Here is a 14,147-nt window from a genome sequence, read left to right as displayed (position 1 = left end):
CCTGCAGCATCCCCCTGTACCTCTGCGTGTAGCAGCCTCTCTGCATCTGGTGCCTTAAGAGAATCGTGCTGGCTCTGCTCTTGCTAACGCTGCCCAACGCAGCTTTGTGCCGCGTGCGATGCGTCCATCAGGACAGCCGGGTTCTTTTCTGCAAAGCTCTTTGCTGCCGCGCTGCCCCCAGCCTGCAGTCCAGGAGTTGCTCTGCCCCCGGTGCAGGATTCGGTGAGAACCTATGCAAAACTAACAAAGTAATGCCACCGTGTGGACGTAACGCAGAACTTCTTCTGAAAAGCTAAGAGAAAAGCAGCGTCCAACCGTTTCACCCAGAGGCTTCTCGTGCACTTTCAGGATTCTCACCTCCCAAACCAGAGGCCCAGGTGAGTTACATCACTCGTACATCACAAATTCAGCAGGCTTAAAACATTCCTAGACCGCTGCTGTTTCTTGGCATCTCCTGACTAGCAAACATAGCACAGAAGCTGTATCCATAGGCCAGTCCTGAGCAGGTTAGTTCATTTTAAGACACAAAACTGGGCTCTGTGACACTTATTTCACTAGTAATAACATACAGGCTTTAAAAGAAGTTCTGCATCCATCCAGATCATTACTGCAGCCTGCATTCACCCATCCATATGGTAGCTCCTCAAAGAACCACCACTGCTCTGAATGCCACACAAACTACTTTTTAGTACTTTGCATTGAACAAGAGGTGAAGAACATACATTAATAACTGTAAAGCACAGTATAAAAAATGTTTTCCTGTCCAATTATAATAGATTATTTCTCTTTCTCTACCACTCATTGCACAACATCCAGCTCGATGGCCACTGACAACATGAAAGTGTTTCTGAATAGGCATAAAAAAGACAAAGGAGCTCAGACCTTCCAATTTAAGATTCTTCTCCTCCATAATTTGTTGTTGAAGGCAAACAAAGATTAAGAAAAAAAAAAGTCACCAGTCCTACCTCACCTGGTCATCTCAGAAGAGCCAAACAAGAGCTGGAGCTTTCCTCTGTGATGAGAATTTGAATCTTTTGAGACATATAAGCACAGGAAAAGCAGTTTTTCCCCTACATGTTCTGAATCCAGGTAAGTAAATTGGTAATCACAAAATATATATATATTTCCTGCCTGCACAACACATCACTCCAATGCAAAAGCGTCCCTTCTCCTTCCATTCTCTTCCTGGTTCTACTCTTCCTGCTTTTTAATTCTTCCAGCTCCTCACTGGGCATTGGGTACCTGTGCTAATGAACAGACATCCTCCAGAGGGCCACAGGGTAACAAGTTCCCACCAGGAAATCCAAGCCAATGGTTTAGAGAAGACAGCTTTATATGAAACACAGTCGTGACTGAATGAGTCCAAAAAACACAGCCATCAACTCTGCTGAAATACAAATCTCTAAAATAGAACAAAATCTCTAAATAAGTCTCATCTCCCCACGAGCATGGAAGCAAAACACTGCCTTCAGTCTCAGGAAAGGATGGAAAAAAGCAGACACACAGAAAGGTTTCAGCCTGAGAAATATGCCTGACTGAAAAACATTTCTGCCACCGCTTAGAGCTTCAAGTGAAGCAAAGTCAAGGCATAAAATTCTTCCCCCAAACTTACATTTCAACACAGTAGCTACAGATTCTTAGCGCTCATAAAGCTGAACTCTGTATTTTAAGATGACTGCCATAGGAAAAAAAACCACATTTTTACTTGCTCTATGAACGATGACAACTGGGCACCGCACCAGAGTTCTGCCATCATCCTTCATCTGTTACTGTTCTGAAGGAATAGGTAATACTCTGGAGTTACTGCACGTCTGCAAATGCTGTCACTACTAGCTCGGTCAACGGACTCAAACTTGGTTACATTTTGTTTTGAAGGGCAAACACTCCTGAGAACCAAGACTGCAGTAGGAGCTAGTAACCAATCTCATTCCAATAGCTACAAGTTATCCAAACAAGGAAACAAGTTACACCATCAGGAAGATCAATGGGATCCCCTCCAGAGGACGCAAATGATTTCTAAGCCTCACCACCAAGTTACATGAGGTATTTGCACAGAGTCTGGATTGTCACTTCAGGTCTCCCTGTGGATGTCATGTCCAAAGCCAGGCCACGTGCAGCTAGGAAGCATCACTATACAGCAGCTGCTAACAGCCAACCCTGCGTTAGAGCACTTGGTCAGGTAGTTGCAGCGCTTGGAAACTGTGAAAATCAGCAGCACCTGGACTCCAGGGAGACCCTACTGCAGCCTTTCAGTACTTAAAGGGGCCTTCTGAAAGCAGAGATTAACTTTTTATAAGGGCATAGGACAAGGGGTAGTGGCTTTAAACTGAAGAAGTGTGAGTTTAGATTAAATAAAGGAAAGAAATTCTTTACCCAGAGGGCAGAGAGACCCGGGACTGCTGCCCAGAGAGCAGTGGGTGCCCCATCCCTGGAGGTGCCCAAGGCCATGGATGGGCCCCGGGCAGCCTGAGCTGGGGGGCATCCAGCCCACGGCAAGGGTTGGGACTGGGTGGGCTTTAAGGTCCCTTCCAACCCAAGCCTTGTTATGATTTTATGACTGTTTTCAACAGCATTTGAAATAAAGATGCTCCCCGTAAGACCAATAAGTTTTTCAGCTGAGCCAGCATTGCACAGGCTTTTCATTTCCCCAGACAGAAGTAACAAGAGTGGAGGGAAACAGGTAAGAAAAGGTTATTCCATGCAGAACATACTGATCGTAGTTGAGGAGACTGGGAAGCATAAGTGGTAGACTTTGCTTTGGGAATTCAGGGCAAATATTATGGGACATAATATGGAGCTTTAGTTATAAGTCTTTTCTCTCCTACAGCTGTTGCGAAAATAGTAAACAAAAACTATTTTGAGGGGACTCCCAGTAGTGCTTAATGACAGACACACCCCCATAGCATAAACTGAACTAAGCAAGCTGGTCTCTGCTATGACAGCACAGGAAGATGAGGAATGGCAGTTTGTGGAGATGTGACCTTGAGTGCTGAGCACTTTTCAGACCGCTTTCAGCTATTTCTGGCAGCTATTCAGGACAATATTAAATTCACAGGATAGATGATCAGCTCATGCAAATAAGCTGCTTTCTAAAAAGTAACCTTATGAGGAGGTACAGCAAAAGCAGTTTTTGACACTCAACTATTGTGTTTTCTTTAGTCTGTTTTTCCCCCTCAAGAAGTCCATAGTACCACTTCTCTATCAAAGAGATTATTGAAATAACAATTAAAACCATTCAAGCTAGCAGTAATAATAAGATGTGCAACAGTTTATGAAAACCTAACTGGACATCAGCAAGTTCTCTATCTGGAAGTCCTTTCAGGCATGGCTGACTACCCTAACTAGTTCACTAAGTGTTTTGTGTTCAGAATAGACTTACACTCACTCACCTGGAAGCACAAGAGGAACACATGATTTCTATTCTGATCCACAAAAAGAATGTCCTGATACGAGCAACAACAGGAGAGACACTGAATTCTGTGTGACACAAGGAATAGAAGGTAAAAGCACAAAGTAGCCCACTGCAGACAAACATGTCATAACCATGAACAAACAAGAGTTGACTCAAGATAATGCAGAAATCCTCAAAATATAAAAGTTTATTTAACTACAATATTAAAAAGTACAATATAAAGATATAAAACATAGAAATCCCATAATTAATTCACAGGCTAAAAGGATTAACTGACCAGCTGTAAGAAGGAGACTTCATGAAATTTACAGACAGCTTAGTTATAAAGGATATTTCATCAGGTTTCAGACTTGAAATATCGAGCAGCCATTGCAGAGAACTTGCTCACCAACATCACCGTAGCTAGGAGGGGAAAAAAGAAGAAAAAGAAAGAAGAACAGAAGGTCAGAGCGCATCTACTGTACTTGGAACACAAAAAATAATGCTATTCTACTCCGTTGGGAAGAGTAACCACATGACTCCCAGCACAACACTTTCTTTACATCACAGAACCCTTAATGACGATATGGAAATTTTAACATCACTCCTTGGGAGTGCATTTGCTCATCACTGGCCAGAACTGCTGTTGAAACAGCAAGAGGAATATCTGCCACCTGGAGCAATATTTGCCACCTAAAGCATTTAAATGAAAAGCTCAAGTAGGCTTTCATGAAGATCGATTAAACTACCATTTCATTTTCTACATTTCACACAGTTTTACTGCTCCTAATTCAATATCCAAGAATTTGAGAAAATTGGATGTATGAGCTAAGACAACTGCTGAGGCTTCACAAACTACAACAGATCGTCAGGGTGCACTGTGTTACAGGAAGCCTGAGAACTCCAAAGGCACTTACTCAGTGATGGAGCACAAGGAGCAGGTAATGGCATTACAGCAGCTGCAGACCCTGCTGCAGCTCTGGCACATGAACCGGTCGCACTGCGCACACGCTTCCTTCACATCGGCAGCTCTCACGCAGGAGGAGCAGGCTTTGGAAACTCCCACTGGTGGAACTGCTTAGAAAAGATGCAACTGAGAAACTAGGAAAACAGAGAGAACCAGAGAGCTCTAAGAACGGCAGGAACTCGTCATCTCTGCTTGGTGTTACAGCTGAGGGCAGCGGCGCTTTGAAGCAGCTGACACCACTGCTCGCAGCACTCACAGAACGGCTCAGGCTGCCTTACCTATCGCTGAGCTCCACCCCGTGCCTTGGACCGGCTGCCCCCACCAGCTCGGGCTGCCCAGGTCCCCACCCAGCCCAGCCTTCACGGACGGGGCACCACAGCTCTCAGGCGGCAGAGTAAAGCCCTCCGAGTAAAGGGCTTCTACCAAACACCAAACCTAAACCTTCCCTCTTGTACTTCAAAGCCTTTCCCTCTCGCGCTACCGCTATCAGCCCGCGGAAGCAGTCGGTCTCTCTCCAGTTTGCTCCCTTTGGGTGCCGCTCCTCCTCTCCAGGCTCCCTCTGCCCGGATCCCGCCCCGCTCCCAGCTCCCACCCTCGCTGCACTCACCCCTCTCCGCGGCGGCCGCGCACCTCAGCAGTTTCCCGTCGGGCCCGATCTGCAGCTGCGCGCTCCGGCGGCGCCCCGCGCTCTGCCCGCCCGACTCCGGCTCCGGGGAGCGGCTGGCGGCGCGGGGCGCGGCGGGACAGGCGCCCTCCATGCACGCCCGAGCGCCCCTGAACAGCAGCCGCCGGGTGCGCTCTGCCGGCGGACAGGAGAGGCGGGTTTAACGGGCGGCCGCGGCCCCTCACCCGCCCTTCCCTTCCCTTCCCCCTCCTCTCCGTCTCACCGAAGATCTCCCGGCGGTACTCCTCGCCCCGCACCCCGTTGCTCAGCTCCCTCAGCCCCACGCGGGTCTTCAGCTGCAGCGGGGCCGCCTCCCCGAAGGGGCACGAGCGCTTCGGCATCGCCTCCGCCAGCGGCGCCGGGCCCCGGCTGCGACGGCGCAGCAGTCGCGTCACCGCCGCGCGCGCCAATGGAGGAGCGGGGCGGGAAGCGCTGAGGGGCGGAGCGGGCCGGGCGGCGCTGGCGGGCGGCGTCGTTCCGTGCTGAGAGTGCGGGGCTGTCTCACTAGAATCATCGGGTTTCCTCAGGTTTTCTGCTTTCAATGTGCAATGTTGAAGTACTACAATTTATTTCCTATTTCTGCATAAACCCGCTATACCCGTCTACTTATCGCGCTATACGTCGCATTCAGTTCCACGTATTCAACCCTCCACCTGTACACACACAAGGTTTCTGGACCAAAGCACAACCAGAAGGGATTCCTCCTTCGATGAACACCAAAGCCACGCTCCATTGCAACTCAACCGCTGCTAAGCTGCACATCTGCTCACACTGATTCCATACAGACTAACATGGATTGTTTCCACAGAGCTGATCAGCCCAGGCTTGTGGAAAGCTGGAAGCTGCAGCTGTAACACGCAGCAATTCAAAGGAATGCCCTGTGCTGCAAGGCCTGGCTGCTGCCACATGCAGCAGCAAAGATTGCTACTTTGGCTTTTTCTGCATGTACTTGTGAGCGTACAGATATCCAACTGCACATAGCAAACCTGTGGTCTTTTCTTTATTCCTCAGGAATTTTCTTTGTGAACATTCCTTAAGTATACACTGTGATGCCCCTGAAGCTCGCTGAGGAACATCTCATCTGTAAGCTGAGCAACATAAGTCAGTGGAAATGTCAAAAGGGTCATACAGTGTCCCATCAGGACAGAGAGCACTGGATCGCATGTGTTCATGTCAACAGATGGAGCTCAACTGTCTGAGAGCTGGATAAGAAAGAAAAAAAGCACTGCTCTGCTTGGAATGCTCTGAAACTCTAATGGGAAACACTAATGGGAAAGAGATCTGAAAGTGAGCAGCATGTGCAGTGATGGTGCTGCTGCAGCTGTCACCTCATGGTACATTTACACTTTCTCGAGGGCTGTTACATTCGCAACCTGCCATCACCAGCCCATCTCAGGGCAAACACAGAAAGCTGTTGCTGCTGAGTCGGCTGTGGGTGTTGACAGATCTTTAATTGCTCTGTGAGCCTCAACCGTAATAACGTCTGCTACTGATCAGATATTTCCTATTCGTAAGCAATCAAGGCAAAACAATTTGTTATTTTCAGTATCAATGTCTCATAGCATCTTACAGGGAGAAAAGCGTTTCACCTGCTGATCCACTGATGCGCTACCCAACAGGATGGTTCCCAGTACTCCATTAATTTCATAGCAGTTAGCCTTGAGGAAGATCCATTGGTGATTCGGAAGCAGAAAAAAAAGCTGAGGTCTGATCTGGCAAAGATTGTTGGCACTGAGCTTTCATGAAAATTAATGCTAACAATCTCCCAGGTTAGTTAATGACTTTGCATGTTGCTACACAGCTTTGGAATATGAAAAATCAGCCCAAAAGAATCCTAAACCATTAGTAGTAACTGAGAAATATGATAGTTTTGGTTTAACCTTGAAAACACATTTGCAAGAGAAAGCAGAGAATATAAATGACAATATTTCTCTCGCTACTTTGCTTCTGTTGTGTTTGTGTATTACAGACAAATTGCTTGGCTGATAGCTTCCTCTCGTACACAACAAAAATTGCATTTCAATTTCTTCAATGGTTTCCATTTCCAGTAAGCAAATTTAAAGAACAAAATAGAGTAGTAGGCTATGGTCACCAAGTTGGTCTCTTCTAATATTCCATTTCTACCAGCACTCTGAGAAAGTCAGGGCATGCACAGAGGGATTCTGGCCATTGCTCACCTTCACGGCTTCTTGCAGTTTGGAGTCTAGAAATTTTCTGAGCCAAACTTCCCATTCGGATCTTAATACTTAGCAGTTATCAGTGGGCCCAGTTATTTTTCCCCCATGTGTGTTACTGCGTCCTTACTGACATTGCCAATTTATTGTTTGCTAGGTATAGAGAGCGCCTCAGAAATACGCAGCTGGAGCTCTTCCCAATTTGGCTTTTAGATTTGACTTCAAACAACAAACCGACACCTCACTGCTCATCCCCCTTTCTCAGGTTATCTACAAATACATGAAAACGCACAGACATCTTGCCTGAACCTGCCTGAGGTCAGGCCTCAAAGCCACCATCACCTCTTTGTAAAGCACCACGTAAGTCAGTATCTCACATCTGCACCTGAACTCCAATAGACTTTGCCTACGAAACAGGCAGATTGAGATTTTCAGTACTCCTGTAAGCTTTGAGAGATTTTTGTTTCTGATCCATCATAATACAACAAAGGTAAATGTTTGACTGTCTGCCAGTGCTTTCAACTATTCCAAAATACAATTTTTGGCAGTTAGGAACAATCAGGTTGAGTGGAATACAAATCAGTGTAAATTACAGACATTGTAAATAAGGATTACATGTTTTCTTAAACAGAAAAGAACTTTGGTGCTTGGAGAATAACAAATTGAGGAAAAAATCACCTTTTGTTTTAGGCAGAGTGCCAGTCAAAATATTTATAATAGCTGATCTGGATGTGAACTTAAATATTCATCAACTTTCAGTCTTCCTGTCCATGCTTTGTTTTGCAAGCAACCTTACCATAACAAGTTAAACATTGCATTTTAGGAACAGGTGGCAGAAAAATAGCAATCCAGAAGATCACACTAGCTTTTGAGTTGTTCTACATGCCTGGGTAGGCACCTATGTGCATTACATCAGAAGGCCTTGAGAATATCTTATGCTTCTTGTCCGCTCCATTTATACCAAAGGGCTCTTCCCCATGTAACTCTAATTAAAGTTCCTCATTTATTCTATTAGCACATTCTTAGGCCATTCAAAGAGAAATTAGAGCGTTATACCTAGAGGTGGGAATCTGCCTTCTACAGTATTTTATATCAGGAATTTCCTCTTAATTTGTACTGATCTAAGCAGTAGATTATGGCCAATTCTCTCGTTCTGCTCCGTTGTTTTCATGATAAAATAGTGACAGGAAGATTTTGGAGAGTCTTTTAGGTAGGTAACACGTACAGCAGCGGTAGGTGGCTGTATGGCAGCAGGCAGCCTGTTTCAGTGGGTGAAGTATCAGGCTGTCCACACATCCTCTGCTCAGGGCTGAAATACAGCACTGCACCCCATGCCCTCAGTCCCACGGTGCTCTTCTTTCCATGACCTGCAGTATGGGTTCAAAGATAAAAAGCTTTCTTAGACAAACCTGCTTTTATCAGAATGGCTCAGAACTGCTTCCTTTCTTCTGTGCCCTTTGATTCTCTTATTGTACTCCAGCACATCAGCCTCAGCAGATGACACATTTACAACTCCTATCAAAGAGCTGCATGTTACCTGCTAACGAGTGCCAGCACACAGCTGCATGCCATTTCACTATGACTAGTTAGCAACCAATCTGGTGGCCTAATCTCGAGTTGTTTCACACATCAAAACCTGTTTGATAAGCCAGGATTAAGGCTGAAGCATGCTGCTGCTAAGCCAAGGTTTTGCCACTGTGGCACAGCAACCAGTGCCTTCACTTAAGTTAGCATGGTGTGGCTCTTCTATAGCATGCTCTTAAGGGGCACAACAGTTCTCTCTGTAGACCAAAGTTCTCAAAGGTCCCACTCACGCTAGAGGGCACTCTCAAGACTGTAAACAGCTAACGCTGTTGGAAAGATGTGAATTTCCCACTGACAGCCATACACAAAGGGGCTGCTTTCCAGTGTCCCTGCTCCCGGCCTTTCCAGTCGCATGTCTTCCTTCCTGCTGCACACAGTTTACTTTTATTTCTCTTCTGCCCAATTTATTTCAATCTGTCAAGGAAAAAAGCAATCGAAGAACTATACAGCTGGGTATGAAACAGAGTCTACTCACATCAGATACTGAATGAAGTATCCACCAGCAATGTATGTCCATGTGTTTTGGGCAGATTTAATACTGTGGCATACAACCACTCCTTGTGCCAGGTTGAATGAAGGTCTGGATGTGAAAAAACCCCCACGTTCACACCTACCAGAAACAGGGTGCTCTGATTTCTTCCACTATAGGTGACAACGTTCCTATTCATTTAATTCTAAGTGATCATCCAAAAAATTCTGTGTCCAGAAAGTGCTGTTCTGCTACTGAGTGTGGATTTGTGTGGGAGAGGCTATAGGTACCTCTGCCCTTTTGCTAGTTTCACACAGATGAAAGCATCATCTTCCTCACACAGCATGGGGAGCTCCAGGAAAACCCTTCTGTCTCCACACTGCAACTTCATCCAGTCTGCACCCAGTCTTTTTATTTTGCTGTGGAATGAATTCTTGCTACAAGACAGCTCCTAAAACAGCCATCTGGAACAACTCAAGGTTCATCCATTCAGCTCAAAAGGGCAGTGCCAGCATGCATTGGCAAAGAAGCTGCTTCTCTGCACTCACTGTGTATTACAGACGTTTCCACAGCAGCAGCTCACAGAATGTATTTATTTTAAATATGTGCGTCTTGTCAGTCCTGGATTGAGAAGATCTCTGTCTCTGTACAGAAACTGTACAGAGCAAAGTGAATGTGCAAGCAGTGCCAGGAAACATGCCACAGCCACAGCAGCCATCACTAGGGCTAACGTGGAAACTCTCAGTGCAGCCTTTTAGATGGAAATCTGTTTACATTTGGGAGGCCTTCAAAGTACTCCTTCTATCTCTGCACTCTCTGCTGAGCAGCCTGCACGAGTGGTGTGATATAAGCTATAAAAGCAATGTTTGGTACTAGGCCTACCACCCAGGGTGCCAACTAATAGACTTTGCATGCTGTTGGCATGTTTCCTCAGCATGGAAATCATCGGTACATTTTATGTAGGGTTCAGACTACCATCAGTACCAGCACTGTCTTTTAATCAGGTAGTCTAATGCAAATCTATCTCTAATACACAAAAAGTCTCCTATTTGTAACACCTTAGCTAGCATCTCCTGTTTCTTCCCTGTGACTGTGTAAAATTTGTATTACAAAGTATTACATTCTATATATTTTTGCTCAGTATGTTCCTGCCATTTGTATGCATGGAATTTTCAGAGATGTTGACGTGACAGGCAACCCTGCATTCTTCTGCTGCATCTTCTGCATCCCATCCTCGAGATGTGGAAAATCTCCAGAGTGACAGCAAAGATATTCAGTACTGTCTTTGTTTCAAATCCTGTTTCTTTATCGCTACCTACACTCGACAAGCAGCTACCATATTAAATACACGACCACTAAAACCTATGCAAAGATAAAACTGTAAGGTTGACACTGAATAACTGACAGACAGTGGAAGAGTAGCCTGCAAAATTCACTGCCCCCCATCTGCTAGTCCCAGATCCTGGTAGCTCTTTCAGCTAAGTTCAGCACCCAGCACTGTTACGCAGAACATTGCTGTTGTTTTACTCGCACTTAAGTTCTTCTGCCCAATTGGAGATGCTTTTTTACCCAGCTACTCAGTAGAGGCAAGTAGAGATCACTGAAGGTAAATTCTTGTTTGCCTAACGCATAAACTTACAGCCAGTAGACCAAATTCTAACCTAAATCACGGTTTTGATTTCCTTTTTACCTTTTCTAGTAATCTTCTATAGAAGTGATAGAGAATCTTACCACTGTTTGAGAACATCAAGTAATACCTTTTGTAAACTTCAAAAAACTCCAATACATGTCTTCAAACTGTATTTCATCTGACACAGACTTGACTGCAGCTCTGTTAGTATATATATAAGAAGCATTCCAGAATTCTGAAAGAATGAGTGTATGCAATTGCAAGGCAGGAATAAACGTTTCTAGTAAGTCTTTCAAATTTATGTGAGAACACAAAATATAATACTACTAAAGGAGACAACGAAAAAAACTATGCTGGCAATTTGAGGGTTGATAGTCTGGATTCTGTATTCTGCATACGGCCTTCGTGGCTGGAATAAGCGAAGCAGAAGAAAGCTGAAGTACAAAATGCAAAGTTCAGAATTTGACCAGCACTGCCAAATTTTAATGCTGTCGTGCACTAATTAAGCAGTAAAGTTATAACCATAGTCCTGATGTACCGTCACTGTGCACTGGGACCACTGCTACTCTCATCTGCAACAAGGCCGATTCTTAAAATAAGCATGGCGCATCATCCTGCTTGATTCTTCTTTTCTTCTTCAGCCATTTACCCAGGACACAAAACATGTCATTCCAACAAACACCAGTGGAAAAGAGTGGATATTCAGCATGAATGAGTCGAGCAACTCATCAGCACAAGCAATTGGAACTAATGTCCTTCTGGCTCCTGGTGACTGTCCTTCTGGTATATGCCAGAATGCTGTTTGCTTTACTCAAAATGTGAATGCACTGTTGGTTCATACAGCCTGGCATCTGCTGTAAACCACAGGTACTACGTAGTGAAGCTGCTTCTCAGCCAGCTGCGTCCTGGTCTGTTGTCCCATTTCTCCCAATTCAAAATGTTTTCACTTGCCAAAGGACAGGTTCCCATGCATGGCAGAGCACTGTACCACTTCATGAATCTCAGTGGAAACATCACTCTAAGTACAGCAGGTCTGTGACTGGGACTTTCTACTTCAGAAGCAAAGAACAGCATTAAATATCTTTTTTATGTGACAGAAATGGTAATACTCTGTATTTATCAACTTCATGACTTTGTTAGGCGCCCCAAAGGCTCACTTCAGCACCCCTGACCCCTGCATGGGAGAATCTTTATTTAGAGGCCATCTGGGCTTCCACAAACCTCACTGGCAAATGTCCTTTCCACACTCTTGAATTAGGTTCAGTTAGCCCTGCAAGTTTTATCCAATAAAGGAGAAGATGAAGATGCACAGTGCCACCTTTGCTGTGAAGGCACATACAGGTGGCTGTTCTGCACTTCAAAAGAAACGATTTCAATCACTAGAACTTCTGCCCTGGGTATTCTAAGGGTTTCAGCTGCCACCAAAAACGACTCTGTCACTTATCAAGCAGTGGGAAGGTATCTCCAAAACCTAACACCGTTGTTTGAAGCACTATTTGGAGGCCTGCAACGCAGTGTACTTATTCAACTTCCAAAAGGCAGTGCCTGCCAAATGAAGAGTACAGTACCTCAGTACTTCAAGAACATTCAAACACACGAGTGCTTTTTCCTGAGATAGATATCTCTTTGCCAAAGACATTTGTGCAGTGTTAAAGTGCATCCTACTTCCAACCACTGCAAAGTGCAGCTGCTGGCCAAGACCTGATGCATTAAAGGAGGTTATAAACAGTATGTGTTTACAGAATGTCTGCTTTTTTTTCTTTCCTCATCTTCTGGACAGTCTCACAGGGCTGGTGAGCCAATAGTTAATGCAAATACTGCAGAAATGAACAGATACTAACAACGCACAAAGGTGCTTCAACAACTAATTTCTTGTGAGCATATAGATTAAATGGCAGAGTCTTGAAACTGCTCTGCAGGTTTTACTTCAGTACCTCACTATGACTGATACCACATGGACGATACTTCACTTTGGATAAATAAGGAAGAGTTCAGGCCCACACAAGAGTAAAAGCAGCAGAAAGGAATTTCTGCCAGTTGTTCCCTACCAACGCTTCTTCTTCACACACTTGTTTGGAAAAGAAAGAACAAAGTTCTCACCTCCATGAAGTAGGCTGCACCATGCATCCTGTGTAGTACAGTGAAGGCCATGCAGGCTCCACATCTCAGGCATCCTCTTCTGGACTGGCGACATCCACTAACAAATTCATCCAAATTCAGCAGCCAACAATCCACAAGGTACTCACTTAACACAGTGCCTGTATCACAAATAGGGATCTCTTCTATAGGTAACATATCTGAAGCTGTATTTTCCCTCTTGCCTGATGCCTAGCTACAAGGGTTATGTCAGCTCATCATTCTGCCAACATCTGGAACTTGGAATCGGCCCCCTGATGGAAATGAAACTTGTTACTGTACAGGAAGGTGGGCCACTTCCATGAGCTATAGGGAGAGGGCTTGACCTCACATAACTACTAGAAGTGAGTAGGAATAAGGAAATAGTAACTGCAGCACTAGAAAGGCAAGACGTCAATCTTGCCTTTGTTCCCATTTTTACCACCCTGCCTACCTTCTTTCCTCCCTCTCAGCCTCAAGACTGTCCTCCAGCTGACATAGAACAGATGGACCAGCAACAAAACAGGGTGTCTTCCCAGTGGGTAATTTGGGTAATTTCAGCAGATATACATACTTGGTTGGTGCTGGTTTTTTCCCTTTTGCCTTGAGCAACGTTAGTGTCACACGGTGTTCAATCAAACTGCTTCAGACACTTCAGCTACCAATGAAAGATTATTGTACATGAGTTTATATATAACTGATGCAAAAGAAATGAAGAAACATTAGTCAGTAACAGTCCAGTTCTCATACAACTCACAGACACTGCTGTAAATTGTGTACTAACATGCTCTTGCTTATTGGTCAGGCTGCTTACCTGCTGTTCTTTTCTAGAATGGATGAGAGAAAGAGTGATTTCTATCAAGACTTCTGAAAAGCCCTAACAGGACTTGTTTGAAGCTCTTCCACATTGTGAAGGTGATAATAATGCTATCTGAGTCAGGGCCTACCATTCTTTTCTAGTACAGTGCTGTTGAAGAGCTATGTGAGATTACTTTAGTTATTCCAAGCCATCTGTTACGGAAAAAACAGGAGTCTGATACAGTTTACAGAGCACATTAAAAAGTCCAAACAATAAAAACCTTTTGTTCAGAGGCTGAAAGAAAATATCAATTCTTTCAGTAATACTGACAGTTAGTTTTTCAAATCCGTGTAA

General features: G+C 44.8%; 1 protein-coding gene across 1 annotated transcript; it reads right to left on the bottom strand.

Annotated features, from left to right (window-relative positions):
- Positions 1-3,581: 3,581 nt before the first annotated feature.
- SIVA1 (SIVA1 apoptosis inducing factor) lies at positions 3,582-5,377 on the bottom strand. Its single transcript, XM_042814822.1, has 4 exons — positions 5,246-5,377; positions 4,966-5,157; positions 4,309-4,465; positions 3,582-3,814 (listed from the first exon to the last, which is right to left on the bottom strand). Exons 1-4 carry the CDS (start codon positions 5,361-5,363, stop codon positions 3,757-3,759), a joined length of 525 nt encoding a protein of 174 aa, XP_042670756.1. The 5' UTR covers positions 5,364-5,377; the 3' UTR covers positions 3,582-3,756.
- Positions 5,378-14,147: the final 8,770 nt, after the last annotated feature.

The sequence above is a fragment of the Centrocercus urophasianus genome, unplaced genomic scaffold (genome assembly GCF_019232065.1).
Source record: "Centrocercus urophasianus isolate 14NV4802_14NV808 unplaced genomic scaffold, USGS_Curo_1.0 seq_14, whole genome shotgun sequence".
Classification (NCBI taxonomy): Eukaryota; Metazoa; Chordata; class Aves; order Galliformes; family Phasianidae; genus Centrocercus; species Centrocercus urophasianus.
Note: the sequence above shows the minus strand (reverse complement) of the source record. Positions and strands in the feature narration are given on the sequence as shown.

Coding starts and splice junctions, on each gene's coding strand:
- SIVA1 (XM_042814822.1), bottom strand. CDS start 5,363: ATGCCGAAGCGCTCGTGCCCCTTCGGGGAGGCGGCCCCGCTGCAGCTG. Junction 5,158..5,245: donor GTACCGCCGGGAGATCTTCG/GTGAGACGGAGA, acceptor GTCCGCCGGCAG/AGCGCACCCGGCGGCTGCTG. Junction 3,815..4,308: donor TCCTTGTGCTCCATCACTGA/GTAAGTGCCTTT, acceptor TTCCCCTCCTAG/CTACGGTGATGTTGGTGAGC.